The sequence below is a fragment of the Gambusia affinis genome, linkage group LG11 (genome assembly GCF_019740435.1).
Source record: "Gambusia affinis linkage group LG11, SWU_Gaff_1.0, whole genome shotgun sequence".
NCBI classification, from domain to species: Eukaryota; Metazoa; Chordata; class Actinopteri; order Cyprinodontiformes; family Poeciliidae; genus Gambusia; species Gambusia affinis.
This window is the reverse complement of record NC_057878.1, coordinates 375,495-395,792: the sequence shown is the minus strand read 5'-3', so window position 1 is coordinate 395,792 and position 20,298 is coordinate 375,495. Positions and strand designations below refer to the sequence as shown.

Here is a 20,298-nt window from a genome sequence, read left to right as displayed (position 1 = left end):
TTACGTCTTACGTCTCATAAAAAATACCCAATCTGTCAAATTAATTTATTAATTTTAAAATATTATTATTTGTTTTTAATAACCCCTGGTGGATTTAAGTGTGTTTAAGATATAAAAAAAAAAGAAGAAAAGAAACATGAAAGAGGAAAGAGCCACAGTATATAGAAAATATGGTAACAGGCAAAGAGCCGCATTCTTATTGGTCGAGAGCTGCGTGTTCGCCACCCCTGGGCTATAACTACTGGAAGTAGGTTGGGGGATCAACTCAGTCTGCCTGGAGGCTTGGTGTGGAAAAAAGGAGGGCTCAAGTATTTGGGTGTGTTTTTGGGAAACGACACGTTTGTGGGGAAAAATTGGGAAAATGTTTTGGATAATGTTAAGGGTCGACTTTTGAAGTGGAAATGGATTTTACCTAAAATGTCATAGAGGACGAGTTCTTGTCATCAACAATCTAGTTTCTTCCGCCTTGTGGCACTGGTTGATGTGTGTTGATCCTCCAGTTTCTCTTTTATCGAGTGTTCAAAGGTTTATGGTGGATTTGTTTTGGGACAAACTTCACTGGATTCCTCAAAGTGTTCTCTTTCTGCCGAGAGAAGAAGGTGGACAAGGCCTGGTCCACCTGGCCAGCAGAGGTGCTGCTTTTTGTGTTCAGTTTATTCAGAGACTGCTCACGGGACCCGTGGATCTGGTGTGGAGGGAAATATCCTGCTGCGTTCTTCGAAGAGTCGGCGGCTTGGGTCTGGATTTGCCTCTCTTTCTGATGGATTCTGGCAAACTGATCTCTTCTCTTCTTCCAAGTTTTTATAAGAGTGTTTTTTCTGTGTGGACTTTGCTGAGGAAGGAGAGGCAGCAGCAGGCTGAGTCTCTGCACTGGCTGCTCCAGGAACCGATTCTGTTTGGGCGTTTGTTGGATTGTCCTGTTTGGGGAGCAACAACCTGGTCCAGACTGCTCCACACTGCGAACGTCTATTGCCTGGAGAGGGTGGTGGAGCTGGCTGGACCTCGGCTGGATGATCCTGTTAAACTCTGATTGTTTGGGAATAAAATCTATTCGATCTGTTGGTCAGCTTTTGAACCATTGGAAACATAAGTTAAGTGAACCTGAATGTTCTCTTTTGACTGATTATCATGAAGGTACCATGTTACCAAATCACCTGGACCCATTTCCATCCTTCAGACTGTTTCCTGGGATAAAGAACTGCTCTAGTCCTTTTTTAGACTCTGTGGACAGTAAAGGAATCTCCCTAGAAGGAGCTTCTGGGAAAATGTTCCATAGGATGATTGTAAAAACTCTGAATAAACCAAACTATATGGACGCAGCGACACAGTGTGGAGGACTCATTTTTCTTTACCACCTGGAATTAAGCCTGAATGGAAATCTTTGTATAAGCCTCCTCTAGTGAAAAAACATGCAGATCTACAGTGGAGGATTCTTCATGGCATTGTAGCTGTAAACTCTTTTGTTTCTGTTATTAATTCTGCTGTGGAAGCAAAATGTCCATTTTGTGAACAGAGAGAAACAGTGTTTCATTGTTTTTCTGATTGTGTTCGCCTATCGGCTCTTTTTGTGCTTTTAGGAAATATTTACAACAGATTTGGAGAAATTTTCACAAAATTTGGATTTATTTGTGGTTTTAAATTCACACGCCAGGGAAGGAGTAAATGTAAATTGATACATTTTTTATTAGGACAGGCTGAAATGGCCGTGTATATAAGTAGAAGGAGGAAGGTAGTGGAGGACTTGAATATTGGTTTCTTTATTTGTTAATCTGGTAAAGTCTAGGTTATTGCTTGAATTTAATTTTTACAGATCAGTTTCAGATTTAGATACTTTCTGTCACATTTGGAGTTATGGGGAAGTAATTTGTAACGTGGTAGGAGGAGAACTCATTTTTGGAAGGGTGTTTAAGTAATTTATTTTGTGATGTATGTATTTTTTTTGTTTGTTTTTTTGTCACGTAGTTTGTGATACTATGTCGATTATTTATTGAAAATAAATGATCCATTTCAAAAATTAAAAAAAATCTCTCTCTGTCTCTATTTTTCTTCTCTCTTTCTCTCTATATATCTATTTTTTATTTTTCTGTTTCTCTCTATCTCTAGATCTATATATCTCTTTCTCTCTCTCTCTTTGCCTCTGTCTTTTTTTCTCTCCCTCTTTCTGTATCTGTGTGTCTCTCTCTCTCTCTCTCTCTTTTTTTCTGTCTCTCTCTCCATATGTATATATATTTTTTGATATATTTGTCTCTGAGTCTCTTTCTTTCTCTCTGTATCTGTTCCCCCCCACCCTCTCTCTCTCTCTCTCTCTCTTTCTACCTTTTCTCTCTCTCCCTTGGGTACGACCAGAGGAGGAGGAGTTGTGGGCGACGTGCAGCGGCCTGTGCTTTCCTATGACTTCCTAGTGAAACTTCCCTATTGGGTGGGGGAAGTTGTAGTGTTTATATATATATATATATATATATATATTCTCCCTACCTGTTTCAAACTAAATAACCACGATTCAAACTATCAAAACTCTATCCACTCTCTCAACTGACCGCAACTCGCCTACAACAACCCACATTTTGAATGGAGCCTGTGGGGTTTCTAAAGCTGTCAAACCCCGCGCCAAAATCTGAGCCGCTTCCCGAAGCAGTCACGTGGTACAGCCGGGCAGCGAGGCTTCTGACGTCATCTTTTCGGCTCCTCCCCTAAATGAAGCAAGCTTCGATACGCGCTTTACGGAAACGCCCCCTCCATTACTCGACACGCCTCGAAGCCTCGGCACATCACGTAACAACACCACCCGAGTCCCACTTCCATCCCCTCAATTGGATCTCAAGCCGAACCCGGATCTGCCAATTAGCAGTCAGACCGTTCCTCCGCACCTGAACCTACCTGTCCGTCCTCCACCGCAGCCTCCTTGTTATTACACGGAACCTCCTCGATCGAGCCGAACTCTGGAACCCAATTCACCGTCCAGGACCAGTAAATAAGGAGACGCGTTCCCGTATAGCTGTGTTGCTCACATTTCCTACCGCCTTGAACTCATCTATCTGTTGTCCTTCAGCGCGCCAGCGACTCCGTAATCCTGCCCCTGGAGAAACCTTAATCCATCTGCTTGCTCATCTATATTCAATAAACATTGTTGTACTGATTCCGTTCCTCCTGTGGTGTTCTGCATGTGGGTTAAGAAATTAGATCCAAAGATGACAGTTGTGAAACCTGGAGAGATGTAATTCAGATTCATTTAGTGCTCTACAATGGGGAAAAATAACTCAAAACCACTTATTCTTCTTTCTCGTTCTCTGTGTCGCTTTACGCTACGTTGCCATAGCAACTGACAACAAGACAACTTTATGTATCAAGATTCAGCACCAAAAACACTCAAACATTATCCCACATAGAGCAGAACATTCAGCTACAGTTTTGGGTTTTTAGGCTTGATGTATATTTTGATATTATTAATAAGTGATTGCTGTGGTAGGTTAGTCACCGCTGCTATTATTGGCCAATCTAGTTGATTAGCTAATTTAAACACCTGCTCTATTAATGTCAATTTTTGTGTAGGTCGCCATTTTTATTTTTAAGCTGAACCAAAAATCACCTTATTCCACAGCACATCCAAGTTAAGTTAAATTTGTCAAAGTCAAGCAAGTAACTAACCAACTTTCTTCTCCCTCGCTATTTTTTTCTTAATTAAGACTTTTTTCTGACCTTGTTATCTAGTCATAGTGTAGACAATTCATAGCAAAAATACTGCGTCCCTTTTTATTTAATATGCCTAACAGAGAAATGAGGGCGGGAACGTGCGTGGGTGACATCCTGATGCAAAGAGTCTATAGTTTAAAATAACATTGAAGCTCATCTAAGAATATCGTGAAATGTATCATGATCAGTGATGTCAGTAAGGTTTACTTATAGTAACGGGTTACTGACGTCAGACCACTTTTTTCAGTAATTGGTGGCTCGGGCATCTGGTCAGGATGCCTCCTGGACGCCTCCCTGGTGAGGTGTTCCGGGCACGTCCCACCGGGAGGAGGCCCTGGGGAAGACCCAGGACACGCTGTAGGGACTATGTCTCTTGGCTGGCCTGGGAACGCCTTGGGATTCCTCCAGAGGAGCTGGTGGAAGTGGCTGGGGAGAGGGAAGTCTGGGCCTCCCTTCTGAAGCTGCTACCCCCGCGACCCGACCCCGGATAAGCAGAAGAAGATGGATGGATGGATGGATTTTTCAAATCCAGTAGTCAGACTACATTTACTTATCAAATCCCTTTGCGTGAAATAACTTTGCGTTACTGCGTTACTATTTTCTTTTATAATATAATTAGATTTCCTCTATGTTACTTGGGGAGTGACTGACGTTTCTGTGTGTCATTATCAGCAGAGACAGAAATGTCAACAATGGAGGGAGGAGGGAGATGTGCATTTTGTTGCTTGAAAAACAGGAACTATTTTGAGTTTTGCTCGTCAAGTTTGATTATTATAAGCGGCTTTGGGCTTTTTCTTTTTTTTTCTTTTAAGTCGCTGGCAAATTTAATGAGTAGCGGGTTGCGGCTTTTTGGGCTTGTTTTTGAACGTGAATTTGGTTCTTTGGGCTTGGAAATAGGCAGAGACTCAATAAATCCCAGAATGGGTTTGACATCCAGTTAGTTTTAGTCAGGTCTTCCAGGTCCGTAATTTCCCGGATGATCCGTCCCGCTGTGTCTTTGTTAATGTCAAGCTAATATATTACCTGTGAATATATTCATGTTGCGCTCCAGAAAACTGCAAACATCAAGACATATATGAGCATCCATTTTCTGTTCACCCTTGTCCCTAATGGGGTCAGGAGGGTTGCTGGTTCCAGCTTTGTTCCGGGCGAGAGGCGGGGTCACCCTGGACAGGTCGCCAGTCTGTCGCAGGGCAATACAGAGACACACAGGACACACAACCATTCACACACACTCACACCTAGGGAGAATTTAGAGAGACCAATTAACCTGACAGTCATGTTTTTGGACTGTGGGAGGAAGCCGGAGAACCCGGAGAGAACCCACCATGCACAGGGAGAACATGCAAACTCCATGCAGAAAGACCCCCGGCCAGGAATCGAACCCAGGACCTTCTTGCTGCAAGACAACAGCTCTACCAACTGCAACCCCCACATGAACAGCACAATAAACGTGAAAACAGCCACGAATGAACGAGTCCATAAAGTTGTGCAACTAAATGGCATTATAATTATTAATATTAAGATAAGTGTCACAAATCTGTGCAGCAGCCATCTGAGTTGGTTACTGTTGTAACCATTAAAATAAGTTATAATCGCATTTTATAATTTGTATTTGTGAACAAACAGATTAACTCACAGCATCAGAGTGTAGCTATGGTAACAAAAGAATCTAACTATGAATATTGTTCTTTGAACTTTTATAAAGTAAACTTGCCAGCTCCTTAAAAACTTACATATAAATGTTAAACAATTTCAAATCTTTTAATTTATGAATACTGACACCATTGAATCAAATTTAGCAGCATTGGTAGTGTCAATAAACAAATGTTACATTTATGTATCAGTGGTTTGTGTTAAATTATTAGCATTTATGGCCCCTGGGGGCCATGATGGAGCTGCTGACTTAATTTGGATTAAACAAAAATGCAAATAATGCATATTCATTTAACTGTATTCTTTGATTTGTTATTTTTAAGACTAGTTGTGGGTTTGAAAATCATTTCACTGGCGATGTTTTCCCGTAACATATCTAGTTATATTTTCACATTCCTTGTCTACGTAACATCTTTTAATACAAAAACACGGTGGACCACCGGTGGACCGCCTCTGTGCCCCGATCACCGGGCTTAGCAAGTTTTCTAGGGGAAACCCTGCAAGCTGTACCTCAGAAACAAACATAACAGGAGGGTTAAATTAAACAAGGGGACCTTTTATATTCAAAATTAGTCCTGTAACGTTGATGTGACATTTGTCCATTTCTTCCATTTGTCCTGGCATTGCTCTTCCTGTGTCCTCAGTCTGTGTATTTAAAATCTCCATCTCAAATAGACAGTCTGTAACTCTGGATCGGTTTTGAATCTTTTGATAGCATTATCTCCCTCCACCTATGAAGCTCCTCATAGATATTTACCCTCATCTCTTTTCGGGTTCTGTCTAATTCTCTCTTTTTAGCTTAGGCTACCTTGTTTTGCGGTTCTTCTTTTGTTTACCTGTCTTGGTTTTTGGACCAAGTACTACTCCAGAAATTAGACGTTTCCCTGAAAGGTTGGTTTGTTTCTCCACCATTAGCACAACAACAACAACAACAGCAGCAGCAGCAGCAGCAGCAGCAGCAGCACACTTTTAGTCTCCGCAAGAACAGCTGGTGCGCGGGTCCACAGCCGTAATGACAGAGCAAAGAGACGCCTCCTAGCTCTGATTGGCTGATTTGGTACAGGAGCTGTGTATTTTTCTAAATGCTATTAGGGGAACAGGGAAGATGCAGAGAGCCTTGATTTTTTTTCTCATATTCTATTTTCAGGGTATAGTGAATTTTTTTAACAGATATGAAAACAACAAAGTTACATACTGCAGGATGAAATCCTTTCACGTTCGTCCCAAAAGCCTATTAGGACAATGTTAAAACTATTGAGTTTTTAACATATTTGCATAAAAGCGTCTTACTATTTCAGTAGCACGTGCTGCTGATTTTGATGATCTAAATAAAACAACAATAATAATAATCTATTTTATTTATAAGCACCTGACAAGATTTTCAGGGTCTTTTTACATTAATAAAATAAAAACAACATATCATGAACAAAGGTTAAAAAGTGCTAGAAAGACATATAAAATACAAACAAGTGTTTATGTTGTGACATGTGTGATGGTGAAGTGAGATATGCTAATCGGAACAGATGAGTTTTGTGAAGAGATTTGAAAATGTTCAGGGATGATGTCATTCAGAGTTCCAGTTCTTTTTACAGTTGGTCAGTAGAACCGAGCCCCATAGTGGACGGTTGGGCTTGTGGCGTACAGAGAAGTGAGACAAAAGAAGAATGAAGGGTGTGAGACGGTGTTTAAATGTGAAAGAGACGAGTAACATAAGGATGGCATTGAATGTTAACAAAAAGATTTAAAATTCATTGCAGAAGTGGATGGGGAGTCAGTGGAGTTGCTTGAGAGGAGGGTGGTGTGTAGAATATAGCTTATTTAATAATCCAGGGACGCTATTCAATAACAAGTATCAACTTTGTCATATGTTCAGGAGCATGGGACATCTAATGGACAGACATCATATTCTCCTTGGTAAGAAATGAGCACAGGACTGATTTGGGCCCACACTGCTGCCCCTCCTCAGCTGTCCTCTGTGGGAAATTGCCAGGTAGTTGCCCGGGTGGGACAGAGAAGAGTAGGTGGTGTAGTGATTTTCTTCTACGCTTTCCTTGAACAGACAGTTGTCAGAAAACTGCTCCTAGACAAAATGAATAAATAAAGTAATTTTCTGTTATTTGACTTCATTTCAATGTATAAATATTAGAGTTCCTTTAGGAGGTAACATATTTTTACACTAAAATTGGCCTTTTCATTTAGCTTATCTAAAGTTGTGCACATCCTTTATTCACTGAAAATGATGTAAAATGATAAAAACAATTTTGTTGTTCTTGTTCTTGTTCAAGCACAACAAAGACTGAAGGGGAGGAGTTCCTATTTACCACCATTGCTCACATTGTTATTGCCAGATCAGAAAAGGTAAGCAGCATCTTTACCACTGCATCCATTACCCAGGATATAGATTCTGTATATGGCCATACAAATAGTCATTAACAAGGATATTCACATTGCATATCCTCATAACAGGGAATTTATTATATATAAATATTTACAAAAGGAAGTTTAAACATATGTTAATATGTTTGTGTGCAGTAGAGTATGTACCTCTCCATATGTCAGTCCTTGCCCACTCATACACAGGTACAAGCCACTCTTCAGCCCTCTGATTCCTACCACTCCACGCCTCACAGCAAACATCTTCAGCCAACCTGGAGGAGATGCAGACAGACTGAATGTTCATGTGTAAACTGACACTGTTCAAGAACATGTTTCCCTCTCTAACCTCTGACCGAACAAAGACTTCAAATTAATTGTGCAGTAAAATCTCGTTTGAAGTGCATCCAAAGTGTGGTAATCAATGATGAGACCTTTTTTTATTATTTATACCTTAAAAAACAGAAATATGCACACTTTTCTTCATTCTCTCCCATTCCTATGTTCTAAACAAATATAGAATCATCAGTTTCCAACCAATTACTCAATCTTGTTTAAACAATTTCTGAAGGATTTTAAGATTTCAATGCTGGTCAGATTCTAATATGCTTTAAATCTAACTTCAAGTGTTCAAAGCCCCATACTACAGATTCCAATGTCATACTTTATCAAACTCAATATAAAAGTTTGTAAAAACTAAATATATCAAAAATGCTTGATACACCCAGGTGGAAAAAAAAAATTTTTATTATTTATACCTTAAAAAACTGAAATATGCACACTTTTCTTCATTCTCTCCCATTCCTATGTTCTAAACAAATATAGAATCATCAGTTTCCAACCAATTACTCAATCTTGTTTAAACAATTTCTGAAGGATTTTAAGATTTCAATGCTGGTCAGATTCTAATATGCTTTAAATCTAACTTCAAGTGTTCAAAGCCCCATACTACAGATTCCAATGTCATACTTTATCAAACTCAATATAAAAGTTTGTAAAAAACTAAATATATCAAAAAATGCTTGATACACCCAGGTGGAAAAAAAATACATTAAAGTATATTTTAGATCTGCAGTTTTTTTCTGAAATACATTTTTGTAAGTTGTAGGTTCAATTCAAGCTTCCTCCTGCCACATGTCGGTGTACCTCTGGGCAAGGCACTTAACCCTAAATGACCTACTGATCTGTGTATCGGTGTATAAATGTGTGAGTGTTTGTGAGTGCTATTCTAATGTGACTCTAGTGTAAAGCGTTTGAGTGGTCAAAATGATTGGAAAAGCGCTACGTATCTGTCCATTTAGTACATTATCAAGTACTTATTAAGACTATATTAAAAATGTAAAATAAATACTTTTTTTTTTTTTTGAAAAATGCTTACACGGTAATATTCCTTTTTAAAAATGTATTTTAGTATATTTTCTTAAAATATATTTAAGTTAAATGTGCTGCTAACGTGTTACAAGCTGGTGGTAGTTTGCTTAAAAATGCTAATTATCTATGCTTGATTAGTACAAATACAAACAAACATATTTGTTTCAGAAATAGGTATTTTATCAATTTTATTGTGATTATTATGATTATTGTTATTACATCAATCATTCAACTTCATGTTATAGCTGTATGGAAGCTCTGTGTGTTGTGGCTTAATATACTTTTCTTCATAAACTGAACTTACTTTTAATTAATCTCATGCTGATGATAGCTGGCCCTTTAGCCTCTGATGAACTCTGAGGCCTTTTTCAATAAGATTTGTAGCTCTTAGAAGCTCAAATACAGTTAATTTGAGATTCTCATGGAATGCCACAATGGGTAGATACTCTGGATCATTTTCGGCCAGTTTCACTAGTTGAACTGACCTCTGTAATCAAACATCTGCAGCCATTAAATTACCACAGGTAGTCTTCCTACCCATTTGATAAGAGACATTTTTGTCTTTACATCTTAATGGTGAAAAATGCCTCATTGCTGTCAGGTTGCGTCCCATCAATTCTCAATATACACACACACGCTATGGGTGTGCTGTGACCTGTGATGTCAGTAACGCGTTAGTTTGTAACGCGTAAGGTTCTTGAAAAGTTCATTTTTATTCAGCTCACATCCTTAATAGATAACACGAGGTTTTTAAAGGTGCTCATAGTACTGAAACAGTTTTACTTCGAGTGTATGATGACCGTATTTTAACAACTGACTCAGGCAGTATTGCTGATTTATTACTTTTAGGAATAAGGGCTGCGTTTGATACTATAGATCATGAAATTCTCTTATTTAGAAAAGGAAGAAATTCAACAAATTATTCATATATTTGCCTTATCCCTGTACCTCTTACCACACTTAACAACAGACGGGCCAGTCAGCAGCAGCTCTGACCCTGATCCCATCATAACCTTTAACCCTTGTCCCAGTGAAAAAGGTGAGCAACACTGTAGTCAGTGACAAGCTAGTCAGCATCATTCCAGGGAGTCTCTATGGATCTTTCCTCTTTTTACAATTACACAACAAAAACAATTTATTTATTACTCAGAAATTCAAACAATCTTTATAAAATCTTCCATTAGCACACTTAGCAGTGAGTGAATGAGGTTGATTGACAGCGCTAAGACTGTCCTCCTGGTTCTGATTGGTTGGTTTTGGTCAGAACGGTGCAGTAGGAGCTCAGGGAGGAAGTGGAGGAGATTGATCTCTTCACAGATTATCTGTCTCATAACAAACTGTCACGACATGGTGCTAGCTTTAACAAATGTGGAAAAAACATTTTTTTATTAGTTCTATTCTGCAGCTTGAACAAAATGCAACAACATGGAAATCCCACCCAATTCAGGAAGAATGGGTCTAAGTGGTTCCAGAACAGAATCTCCTCCTCAGGGTGAATTGTTTGACAATATGATAATGAAATATTGAAAAGAAAAGCAGGGGAAACAAAAAAAAGAATAAAAATGGTGAACATAAATCTTAAATCCTTTGTGGATAAATTACAGGCCTTAACATGTTTAAAAAAATTGTTTTCTTTGTTTTTGTGTATTTGAATAAACAGAATTATTTTATTTCTTAAAAGGATCAATCAATCAATTTTATTTATAATAGACCCTTTCTTACTGAAAGCAGCTCAAAGAGCTGTACAACCAATCAACCCTCAGGTTTCTCTGACAAACCGTTCCACAAACGGAGCCATAATACTGGATGGATAGTAAATGACTAAAACTATATGATCAGGCAAAAGGTTAAGATAAGATTCATAAATACATATGTATAGAAAAACCAAGGAAAACAACAAAAGAAGCCCTAATCAATTTCTATTTGCTTCTTCTCTTTCTCTCTGTCTGAGCCTCACTGCATCTGACCTCTGACCTCTGACCTCAACTCCTCTAACCTGTCCTCCCATGGACCAGATGCTGTCCCTCCTACAAAACCAGCTGATGAAAGAGACCGAGAGAATCTGGAGGATCAAGAAGATGAAGAAGACAAAGAAGACCTCCATCACCTCCAGGCACCAGAGAACTGATGGAACATTTTCATTCAGGAGACAACTGTTGGTCTTCTGTTGGACATTTAAACTGAAAACTCTGTGACAGAGCTTTAACAATGTCCGCTGGTCTGCTGTCCAGTATCAGCGTACAGAAAGAAAAGCTAAACAAAGCTTCAGAGCTTTGAGAGAAGAAGACTCTGAACTGTTTGATGCTTGTTTCATCTGTGAACAACTTGGACATTGACTGACGGACGATCTGGACAACCCAAAGATCCAACGCCAGAACCAGTTGGACTGTCAGGAAGCCGGAGGAGAGAGACGGGGAGGATTTTAGACGCCGACAAGAGGAGGGGGAGAGGAGCCAAAAGAGACATTTAAGATAAGTTATAAACACACAGCTATAACACATACACACACACGCACACACACACTCCCCCCCCACACACACTGCCACTGCAACGAAGACTGCTTGCTACTAACCCTGTTCACATATAGAAATTCTTTAGTGAGAAAAGAATGACTTAAAGAACAATGACTGTAAACTCTGAGTCCTGAACAGAAGAACCAACAGTAAAGATCCTTTAAGGGTCCATGAGCCTTAGATTGAGAAACTGCAAAAAGAAAATATGTCGGCAATTTTCAGTGACCCTGATATCAGACAGAATGGGTCAGGAGAGGAACAGCGCAGAACCTAAAGAACCTAAAGACCCTAAAGAACCTAAAGACCCTAAAGAACCAGACATCAGCGTTTCTTCATTCCTCAATCATCTCCTGAGACCGAAAATAGAAATGGCAATTTAAAGAGAAAATTATACTAATAGAGAATTAAATAAACATTTAATGCCGATGACATGTTTGCATACACCTCAGAACGTATGTTGTTGTGCCCTTGGTCACATCAAAGTTCTTTGATGGTTGTAAAATAGCTGTGATGTTTGATTCTGGAGAGGAAAAGGTAGAAAATTGTTTATAGGTGTCTTTTAGCCCAAAACTATGTGTAAAACAACATCTACTTAAAAAATTATAATGCTATGGAATTAGGGGAGTAGTTTCTGACTGGATGAGGAGTTATTTAAAGAGCGGAAACAATTTGTGAAATTGGGAGATGTGGAAGGCTGATCAGTCTGGCTGATTCACAGGGGGGCGAAGGTTGGGACACCTGGATGGAGGTCATCAGAAACCAGGCGAGTCTCAACCTCTCAGAAGGAGAAGTAACTATATATATATATACATATATATATATATATATATATATATATTTGTGTGTGTGTAAATAGTCCCTCATTTTGACTGAACTCACAGTATGGAGTAGGTCTATGGACTCCTCCCACTGAGCCATTGGGCAAGATCTGAAGGTGGTAGCCAATTCCAGCCCGGCAGTAGAGAAGAAGTTGCTTGGCCACTTCGTTGACTGGGCTGGAGCTCGATCCTTTATTGAAGAGAAATCATTGGCAATTTTCCCAAAGTATATTTTTTAAGATACGCACAGAACACTCACAGGACACATTGACAGATACCATAACATTTTATTTCACACATAATTAGCTGGTGACTTCTTTAGGGTGTACCAGGAGAAGGTATCTGGACCCTGCATGGATAAATGTGGTGAGAAACATGGAAGTTTCCCCTCCATTTTAACAGCAGTTTGTGTCTTCAACAGGCCGGCCTGCAGAACAGGGACTGTTCCGGCACCATTCCTATTCCCCCTCTACACTGCAGACCTCTCCATCAACTGGCCATGCTGTCATCTTCAGTACTGTGAGGACTCTCATCGCAGGCACCTCAATGGCACTGGTGAACATCCAGGGAGTGGACATTGAGATGGTGAACTCTTATAGGTGCCTGGGTGCTCACCTGAATAATAAACTGGACTGGACTCACAACACTGCACTTCATAAGGAGGATCAGAGCAGATTCTACTGTTCAGCTCTTGTTCTCATGTATTCCAGTAACTCCAGTGCAGGTCAGCTGAATTTCCTAAGCTTCATTTGCTGCTGAAGTCGTCCTGTTCTGTTCCAGCAGCTACAATAATCTTATCTATCTGACTGCCATTATAGTTGAACTTCAAGCTAAAACAAAAACAAGTTTAGACCATTTGACCTAAATTGGATATCAGACTAAATTTGACTTTGTAGATGAATCTTATGATCATCAAGTAATGTTAATGAGCTTCTCAAAAATAGTAAATTTGATTAAATGATCACATTCTGTCATCATTTGGCAGTTTTGTTTATTTTAATGATTAAGTTGTATTTATTGCCTGAATGTTTTGTTTGCAAAATAGAAAGCAGCATATGACTAAGAATTGAATGCTTAGTCAAATGTACATCAGGATTTTTTGAAGATGGTGTGAGTCACATAACTTCAGGTCATTAGGTAAAACTTTCTTTTTGCAAAAGCCCCAACATATTAAAAAAACTGTTTTATGATCATTTGTAACTTCTGAAGAGGAGAGCAAACAATTTCTAGGAAGAAGAAACTGATGCAGAGTGACAGATTGGAAACCTAATAAGAGGAACAGTTAACATGCCGATAAAAGCCCTGGCAACGGTCACTTCTAAGAAATAGAAGCAAGCGCTGCTAAAGATAATAGATGCAAAACTTTATGGACTGGCAACTAGTTTTCTAAGCTTGTAGAAAACCAGAAAAATACAGGTTTCAAATAAGCCTGTATTTTAAACCACAATATGCATAAGCCATCAAGAATATGAAAATAAGAAACTGAAAAATAATTTTACACCTCAGATGAAAAAAGATTAGATACCAATACCAGGAGAAGCTGATTCATGAAAGAGAATTATTATTAATCTCTAGCCATACTGACAAGCTATATTAATAAAACAACTGATCTCCAAATTAAACTGCTGGAATTGAAAAAAACCTTTTAATTCCAGCAAAAAACTTTAGGATTTTGCTTACCTTTTCCTTTCAGCCTGGATGCCCCAACGTGGAGCTTCCAGAGGCCCCGCAGGCGGGAACTTTGCTCTTCAGCCTCTTGTAACTTCTTTGCTCCCACTAGCTGACCATATACTGGTAACATCAAAAGCAACAGAAGGCCAGACAGGACTGAGGTAACTGTCATGGTGTAAAACATCAGGCGTCTGACAGAGGACCACACAGTGGTATCTCACAAGCACTCATGTCCTCTGGGAACAGCACCGAGTCTGAATACAGAGTCCTGACTGTACATATGGAACCCCGAATAATGTCCTGTAGTCTTTTCCTCCGTCCATCAATGCTTATTTCTACTCTACTGCACTTGCTGACAGGGACACACCCAAGAGACAACATGGTCATTATCAGGTCTATATCAGAAAGTCTGCTAGCAGCACATTTAAAACATGATTACTGAAGAGAGCACCGTGTTGTTCTTTAGGACAAAGAGATCAGCAAGTGTCAGATAGCTCAAGAGGTCCAGACTGCAGATTACTGCAGGAAGTGGACTGGAGAGAAAGATGGAAACTGTGTGTTTAGTACCACAATCAGTGAGATGATAAAGCAAACTGTGCTGATATACAGCAAGTAGAACTGAGGAAGACAAATACCATCACATGAAAAGAAGCAAAAATTTGAGGAAAAGTTGGAGCATGGATACTTTTTATACTATGGACTTAAACTAATAGTAAGAATGTTGTGTTTCTTTAGTTATTACATGAACAATTAGACATAACCTGACTGCACTGCTCTACTTAAAAACTAGTTTCATTGGGCTGCAGTGAAAGCAGCTCAGAAGCCTCACACTGCCTAAAAGGAGGAGTCACTTTTTTGTGACAGTAGAAAAACTATTTTATCTAAAGCAAAATCAGAATGGTAAAAGAATTTCAGACCTCTGAAATACAGGAGAAAATTTGAAGGAGGGCATACCAGACACAATCAAGTAAAGTTTATTCACAAAAGGGATTTTCAGACATAAAATCACAAAGCACTCTACAATAAAAACAAATTGAACTTAAATTATAGAAAGAATAAAACAAGTATAAGATGTGAAAGCCTGGGAAAATAAAAAGGGCTTCAATGTTTTTACTAATCTTCAATGTTTAAGCAGCCTCGTTTTGCCCAGTCAGCAAAACGAGGCTGCAAGGGAAAACTACACAACTTTGATGGTGTTTGTGGATTTCAAAAAGAGCTCAAGTTCAAACTAACAGGCTGAATTCCACAGACTTTTGGACCATGGTTGAAATACTGAGCACCACACATTTAACAAATGGACTTTGAGACAAGACAATCTGTTGAATTTAAGAATGTTACTAAGTTATAAACAACTTAATATAGACTAAAATACAAGAAATATATTGAAGGGCCTTTCTTAGATCATATAAAATGTGCATATTGAACATAACACCAATGGAACTTTTGTCTGAATATATTGATCAAAATTGTAACATATATCTGCCCATACAACAATGCATTGTAAAGTTGCAAAGGAAGATGTCTTCTACTTCCTGTTGTGTCTCAGTCTCTGTTTCTCATTGGCTGTTGGCAACGCAGCTTTGAACTTGGGACAGAAAATGTCTGGATGTGGTGATAGTTGGTGTAAGGGAAAAGGGCTGCAGAGAACAGGACTAAACGTAGACGGGTGATCTGCTATAGTGACCCCTGAAGGGAAAAGCTGAAGCAGAAGAATATGTTACATCAATGTCAGAATCTTTCCATGTTTATTTAGAATTTTTGTCCATTACTGACCTGGTGGAGACTGAAGTTCTGGTTGTACACATTCACAACTCATCAGCTGTTTATTTTATAGACTTATCATTGATCACTTTTACTCTTGAGTTTCAAGTTTTCCAATATTTTATTGTCAACATAAAATATTTTATCAACAGCTAGTTACAATGATGTAATTGTATTGCAACAATGGCTACAGGATCTGAGGCCCTAAAGCAGGAACAGACATGCATCAAAGATTTTTTGTTGACTTTGGGAAAGCATTCAGTATCAGGAATAGTGTTTAGTTCAGTCTTGTTATAATACACCAATAGCTCGGGCTAAACAGATATCAGAAATCATGTTGGTCATTTGTAATCATTATGTTATAAAGGCCTCGATCCCATCAAAACGTTCTAAAGCCAAAAGACACGTTTATGGTCAAATCTGCTGCGATGGGCACCATGAAGAAACTGGGTTTCTGGCCTGTGAAGCAGAACTAAAATAACCATGTTCTGTGATCTCACACACTTCAATCAATGTATATTAAAGCTCCAGGCTAGCTTCAGAAAACACAGAGCCAGCAGGTAGAACAAAGCTAGGAAGCTCCTTTTGCTCTCAGTTTGGACAGCAGCATCTCATTTTTGCGGCACTCCTGGTGATAGAAAACAAATAGATTATGTCATACTCTATACTTTATAAAACTTTGCACACCTGGAACTTTGATCAGCCAAAATTTCACTTTTTCCTTTTGAAGGAGTACTTTGAGTAAATGCTTTAATTTAAAAGGAATGATTGAGATTTTTCCTCTATTCAGTTATTTATTCTTCTGTACAACAAGAAAAGCTTTTTGGATGCTGTAATGTGGGGAATCAATACATAAATATTCCAGTTTTGCAGTCTGCAAATGCATCAGTAAGAAGCATGTTCTTTGGTACACTTTGTTGTGAATCGAGTAAACAACAGAGCGTGTTCGGCAAATTCCTCAACCTGACCCCTATCTTGTTCAAACGACAGTCAATCCACTACAAATGGCCATACTACGATGTTATCAATGCCACTATGAAGATATTGGCATATGCCAATATGCCAATATTGAGGTGACATAAGCATGGAGGGGAAACCCAAACAGCCGACACCATAACGACAAATTAATGGGACCCTGAGCTTGTTTCTCTGCGATGAGACGGTCCCATCTGGGAGACAATGACACCCAAACGTGTTGCTTATGCAGAGTGCTTGGTCTCTACGTGGTGAAGCAGCTTGAAGGCTTCATTGCCTCATCAGTGAGCCAGTCGCTGCATATTATTTAGAGCGGGCTTGGAATGTGGGAGTCACCTACTGGTCCAGGATAAATCCATTCTCCTGTCTCTTCTCTGGGCCTTTTCCCTTCGCAAAGAAACTTTCCAAAGACATCTGATCTGTTTCTTACTCATTTTGCTGCTTGGGGACTCGATGGATTCAAAAGTTACTTAAAATAAGACTTTCTTACCTCTTTAAAATCTTTAACAGTCTTGAAGTAGAGCCTCTGCTTATCAAGCAGCTCCAGGTATTCATCATTCAACTGATCTCTTCTCATTTTGTTTTCTTGTTTCTTCTTCTCCATCTGAAAAGACAGACAGGTAGGAGAAGCCTCTGTTAGAGATGCAGGCCAATAGATGGAGGTGATGTCTTACAACACCAATGATCCAGTTGCAGCAACATCTGTACCTTGATGCGACTCTGTTTGATCCCCTCCACTATCTGCTCCATCTGTCTGAGGAACTGATCCCTGGCAGCTGCAGACGACATGGCTCTGGAAGACAGCAGGGCCGTTTAAAACTCACTTACAGAATAAGACCAGAAACATCAACAACTAGGAATGATGGAAAACAGAAGCTGCACTCTCCTTTACATCTAAACTGTATATTACCATTTATTTTTTAACAAGATATTTTTTTACTTACTGTTGAAAGTTGTCATGAATTGAATTCAGTAGATTTACCTAAACGAGATTATAATTCTTCAGTGATGTTTTCAACATGTTTACCAAATCACTGTTACAGGCTAAATTCAATTTGAGATTGAAGTTTGGTGCCTCAGACTGCTGTCATTCCCCTACCTCCTTCTCAAGGTAGACCTTCTTATCATCTAAGGTGTTATAGAGAGTGAAGAACTGCTTGGTCTCTTTGTGGGTAGCAGAAACTGGAAGACAAGATCAATAAACACTTTACAGAGGCAGGTCCACATGAAGAAATTCGATAACACCGTCTGTAACTATATCAGATATAGAAGAGGAATCCACCTTGGCTGTAAAGTTCAATAAATCTCTTCTGGTACTGGGTCAGCTCCGCCCGGCTAGGCACCTCATCGATCTTTCTCTGCAAGATTGCGATCTCACGGTTCCTGCGAGCCTGAGGACAGTAAGAGCAGTCCTGTGGCAGTTGGTTGACAGAAAATATGTTTACAATTGTGTCTAAAGCTCAATTAAAGCTTAGTTGGGACAATGGTAACGAAGCTGGTTCGATCCCTGCTCCTGTGGATGAAGTGTCCTTAGCAAGACCCTTCATCCACTTCGTCTGCTGGTGGGTCAGAAGGGCCGGTCAGCACATGGCAGCCTAGTAGACTGCAGCTGTGGCTACTATCCAGTAGCTTACCACCATAAGAGTGTGTGTGTGAATAACTAACTTTGGGTCTCCTGGGTGTTCTTCAATTACAAGCCATTTACCAAAGCCTTGACCTGTCACCAAAAGTAGACTGTACTTCCACAAATCAGGCTTAAGGTCAGAAGTCCTGTTAACTTTTTGACATAATGCTGTCATCAACTAATCGTTCTCTCTCCCCTATTCATTTTTGGAGTTTTATGTCTTTTTTAATTATCATTTAATTGCTCTTGTCCAACTAGATGCTCTGTAATTGTTGTTCATGGGGGTTTCAATGTTCAATGTATGTATATATCTAAAACTGCAAAAATTACAAAAAGAGTTTTGAAAAAATAACCCTACATCAGTTGATCTGTTTCTCCTTGTGCATTCTGCTCTGTCTTCTGGCTCCACTCCCCCACCAGCAGCAGGGGGCGCTCTACTAGCTGCAGTCTGCAGAGAACAGCTCCTCTCTGTGCTGCCTCAGCAGGGCGCCAGTCTCTTCTATTTTAACATACTATTAGCAGTGAATGTGATGTCATTTCAGTCTGATGCTTTAATGGTTTTTGTTTTGATGATTCCTCCAGAGTCCTTTTCTGCTTGGACTACAATTAGACAGTGATTGAGTCTGTGATTGGGTTTTAATGGTTTTCACCTAGCTCAATGAGAATTTTTCCTTTGGGGACGACAATAAAGTGCTACTGGTGGTGAGAAGGCTGCACTGCTTAGAGAGAGAACATTAGAGCAGTGGTTACCATGAGCAGGCGGACTTTTTGCAGCTTCTCTTTATCTGAATTGTACTGTTGGTCAATTAGCTGCCTCCTCTCCTGGGAAAAGAAAAGGTCCCATTTAACACTCTGGATTGACATGGTTTTTGGAAATAAACATTCTAATTAATATAACACTACATATATTAGTGCAGCTGGACATGCACCTGCTCCTCCTCTGTGTCCTGTCCTGATGCTGACTTCAGCTCTTCAATGTTCTGCTGTAGACGGACCATCTCTTCCTGTATATAAAGCAAAGTTTATTAAATAAAATCAAAACATACTAAAGACCATTTTAAGATTGAGGGGAAAGGAATCCCATCAAGACTGCTGGTTTATGTGCTCACTCTGCAGTGTGTCCGAAACTGCTGCTCTTGTTGCTTCAGGTTCTCATTCATCGTCACCAAAGTCCTGAGCTTCTCCATCAGACTGCCGACAAAAATTAGATTACTTCTGCCACTAGTCAAGGCTCCTGTGTTCCAAAGCTCATGTTCCGTTAAAAATCTGACCACTGCTGCCAGTGATCAACTTAATGATGAGGTAACTGTATAGTTCAGCTATACAGTATAAAACAATGAAACAATAAAAATAAGATGCTCACCCACTGTCTGCTTGCTCCTCCATCTCTTCTAGTGTCTTCATCTCAGTCTCCAGTTTTATTGAGTGTTCTGTAGCCTTGGAACAGACATAGGACAACATTTAGGTTTGGATTTTCAAAATTGGTGTTGGAAAAAAACCCAACAATCTACCAATCTTTGACTGGGTACTTTAAGGGAGGTTAAAATGGCTGGTTAGTACATTTGAACATAACCCAAAAGCTCATGCTGATCGTTGAGGCCCCATGGGACAAAACTTACATGTCTACATATACTGTCAAACAAACACAACCATAATACAACAAACCGCTCTCAAACACCATCAAACTCTCACATGTATGATAAACTCTCATATATATAGATATGAGAATATATATATCTTGCTATTAGATATATATCTTGCTATTTAAAGAGGAAATCTTACACACTGTACAGAATCTTTTCAAGATTCCTTTATTTAGCAAAAAAGTGTTTACCAGAGATCAATT

The 20,298-nt window shown here is 39.3% G+C and overlaps 2 protein-coding genes across 6 annotated transcripts in view; both read right to left on the bottom strand.

Annotated features, from left to right (window-relative positions):
• Positions 1–6,931: 6,931 nt before the first annotated feature.
• On the bottom strand, positions 6,932–15,810 carry fgf9 (fibroblast growth factor 9). Its single transcript, XM_044131937.1, is given in 4 exon segments — positions 6,932–7,426; positions 7,891–7,994; positions 12,483–12,611; positions 14,102–15,810. Coding segments are annotated over 4 exon segments (684 nt in total). The 5' UTR covers positions 14,373–15,810; the 3' UTR covers positions 6,932–7,246.
• A 145-nt stretch (positions 15,811–15,955) lies between these two features.
• The window catches only part of ccdc93 (coiled-coil domain containing 93), a 35,638-nt gene continuing 31,295 nt past the window's right edge, over positions 15,956–20,298 (bottom strand). For all 5 annotated transcript variants that reach the window (XM_044131925.1, XM_044131926.1, XM_044131920.1 and 2 more), the window contains 10 exons: positions 19,816–19,889; positions 19,562–19,643; positions 19,382–19,456; positions 19,203–19,274; positions 18,111–18,219; positions 17,928–18,010; positions 17,773–17,810; positions 17,537–17,621; positions 17,319–17,432; positions 15,956–16,481 (listed from right to left, as the gene is read on the bottom strand). In XM_044131925.1, the coding sequence (XP_043987860.1) occupies positions 16,425–16,481; positions 17,319–17,432; positions 17,537–17,621; positions 17,773–17,810; positions 17,928–18,010; positions 18,111–18,219; positions 19,203–19,274; positions 19,382–19,456; positions 19,562–19,643; positions 19,816–19,889 (789 nt within the window). In that variant the 3' untranslated portion in view covers positions 15,956–16,424. The remainder of the gene's footprint in view (positions 16,482–17,318; positions 17,433–17,536; positions 17,622–17,772; positions 17,811–17,927; positions 18,011–18,110; positions 18,220–19,202; positions 19,275–19,381; positions 19,457–19,561; positions 19,644–19,815; positions 19,890–20,298) is intronic.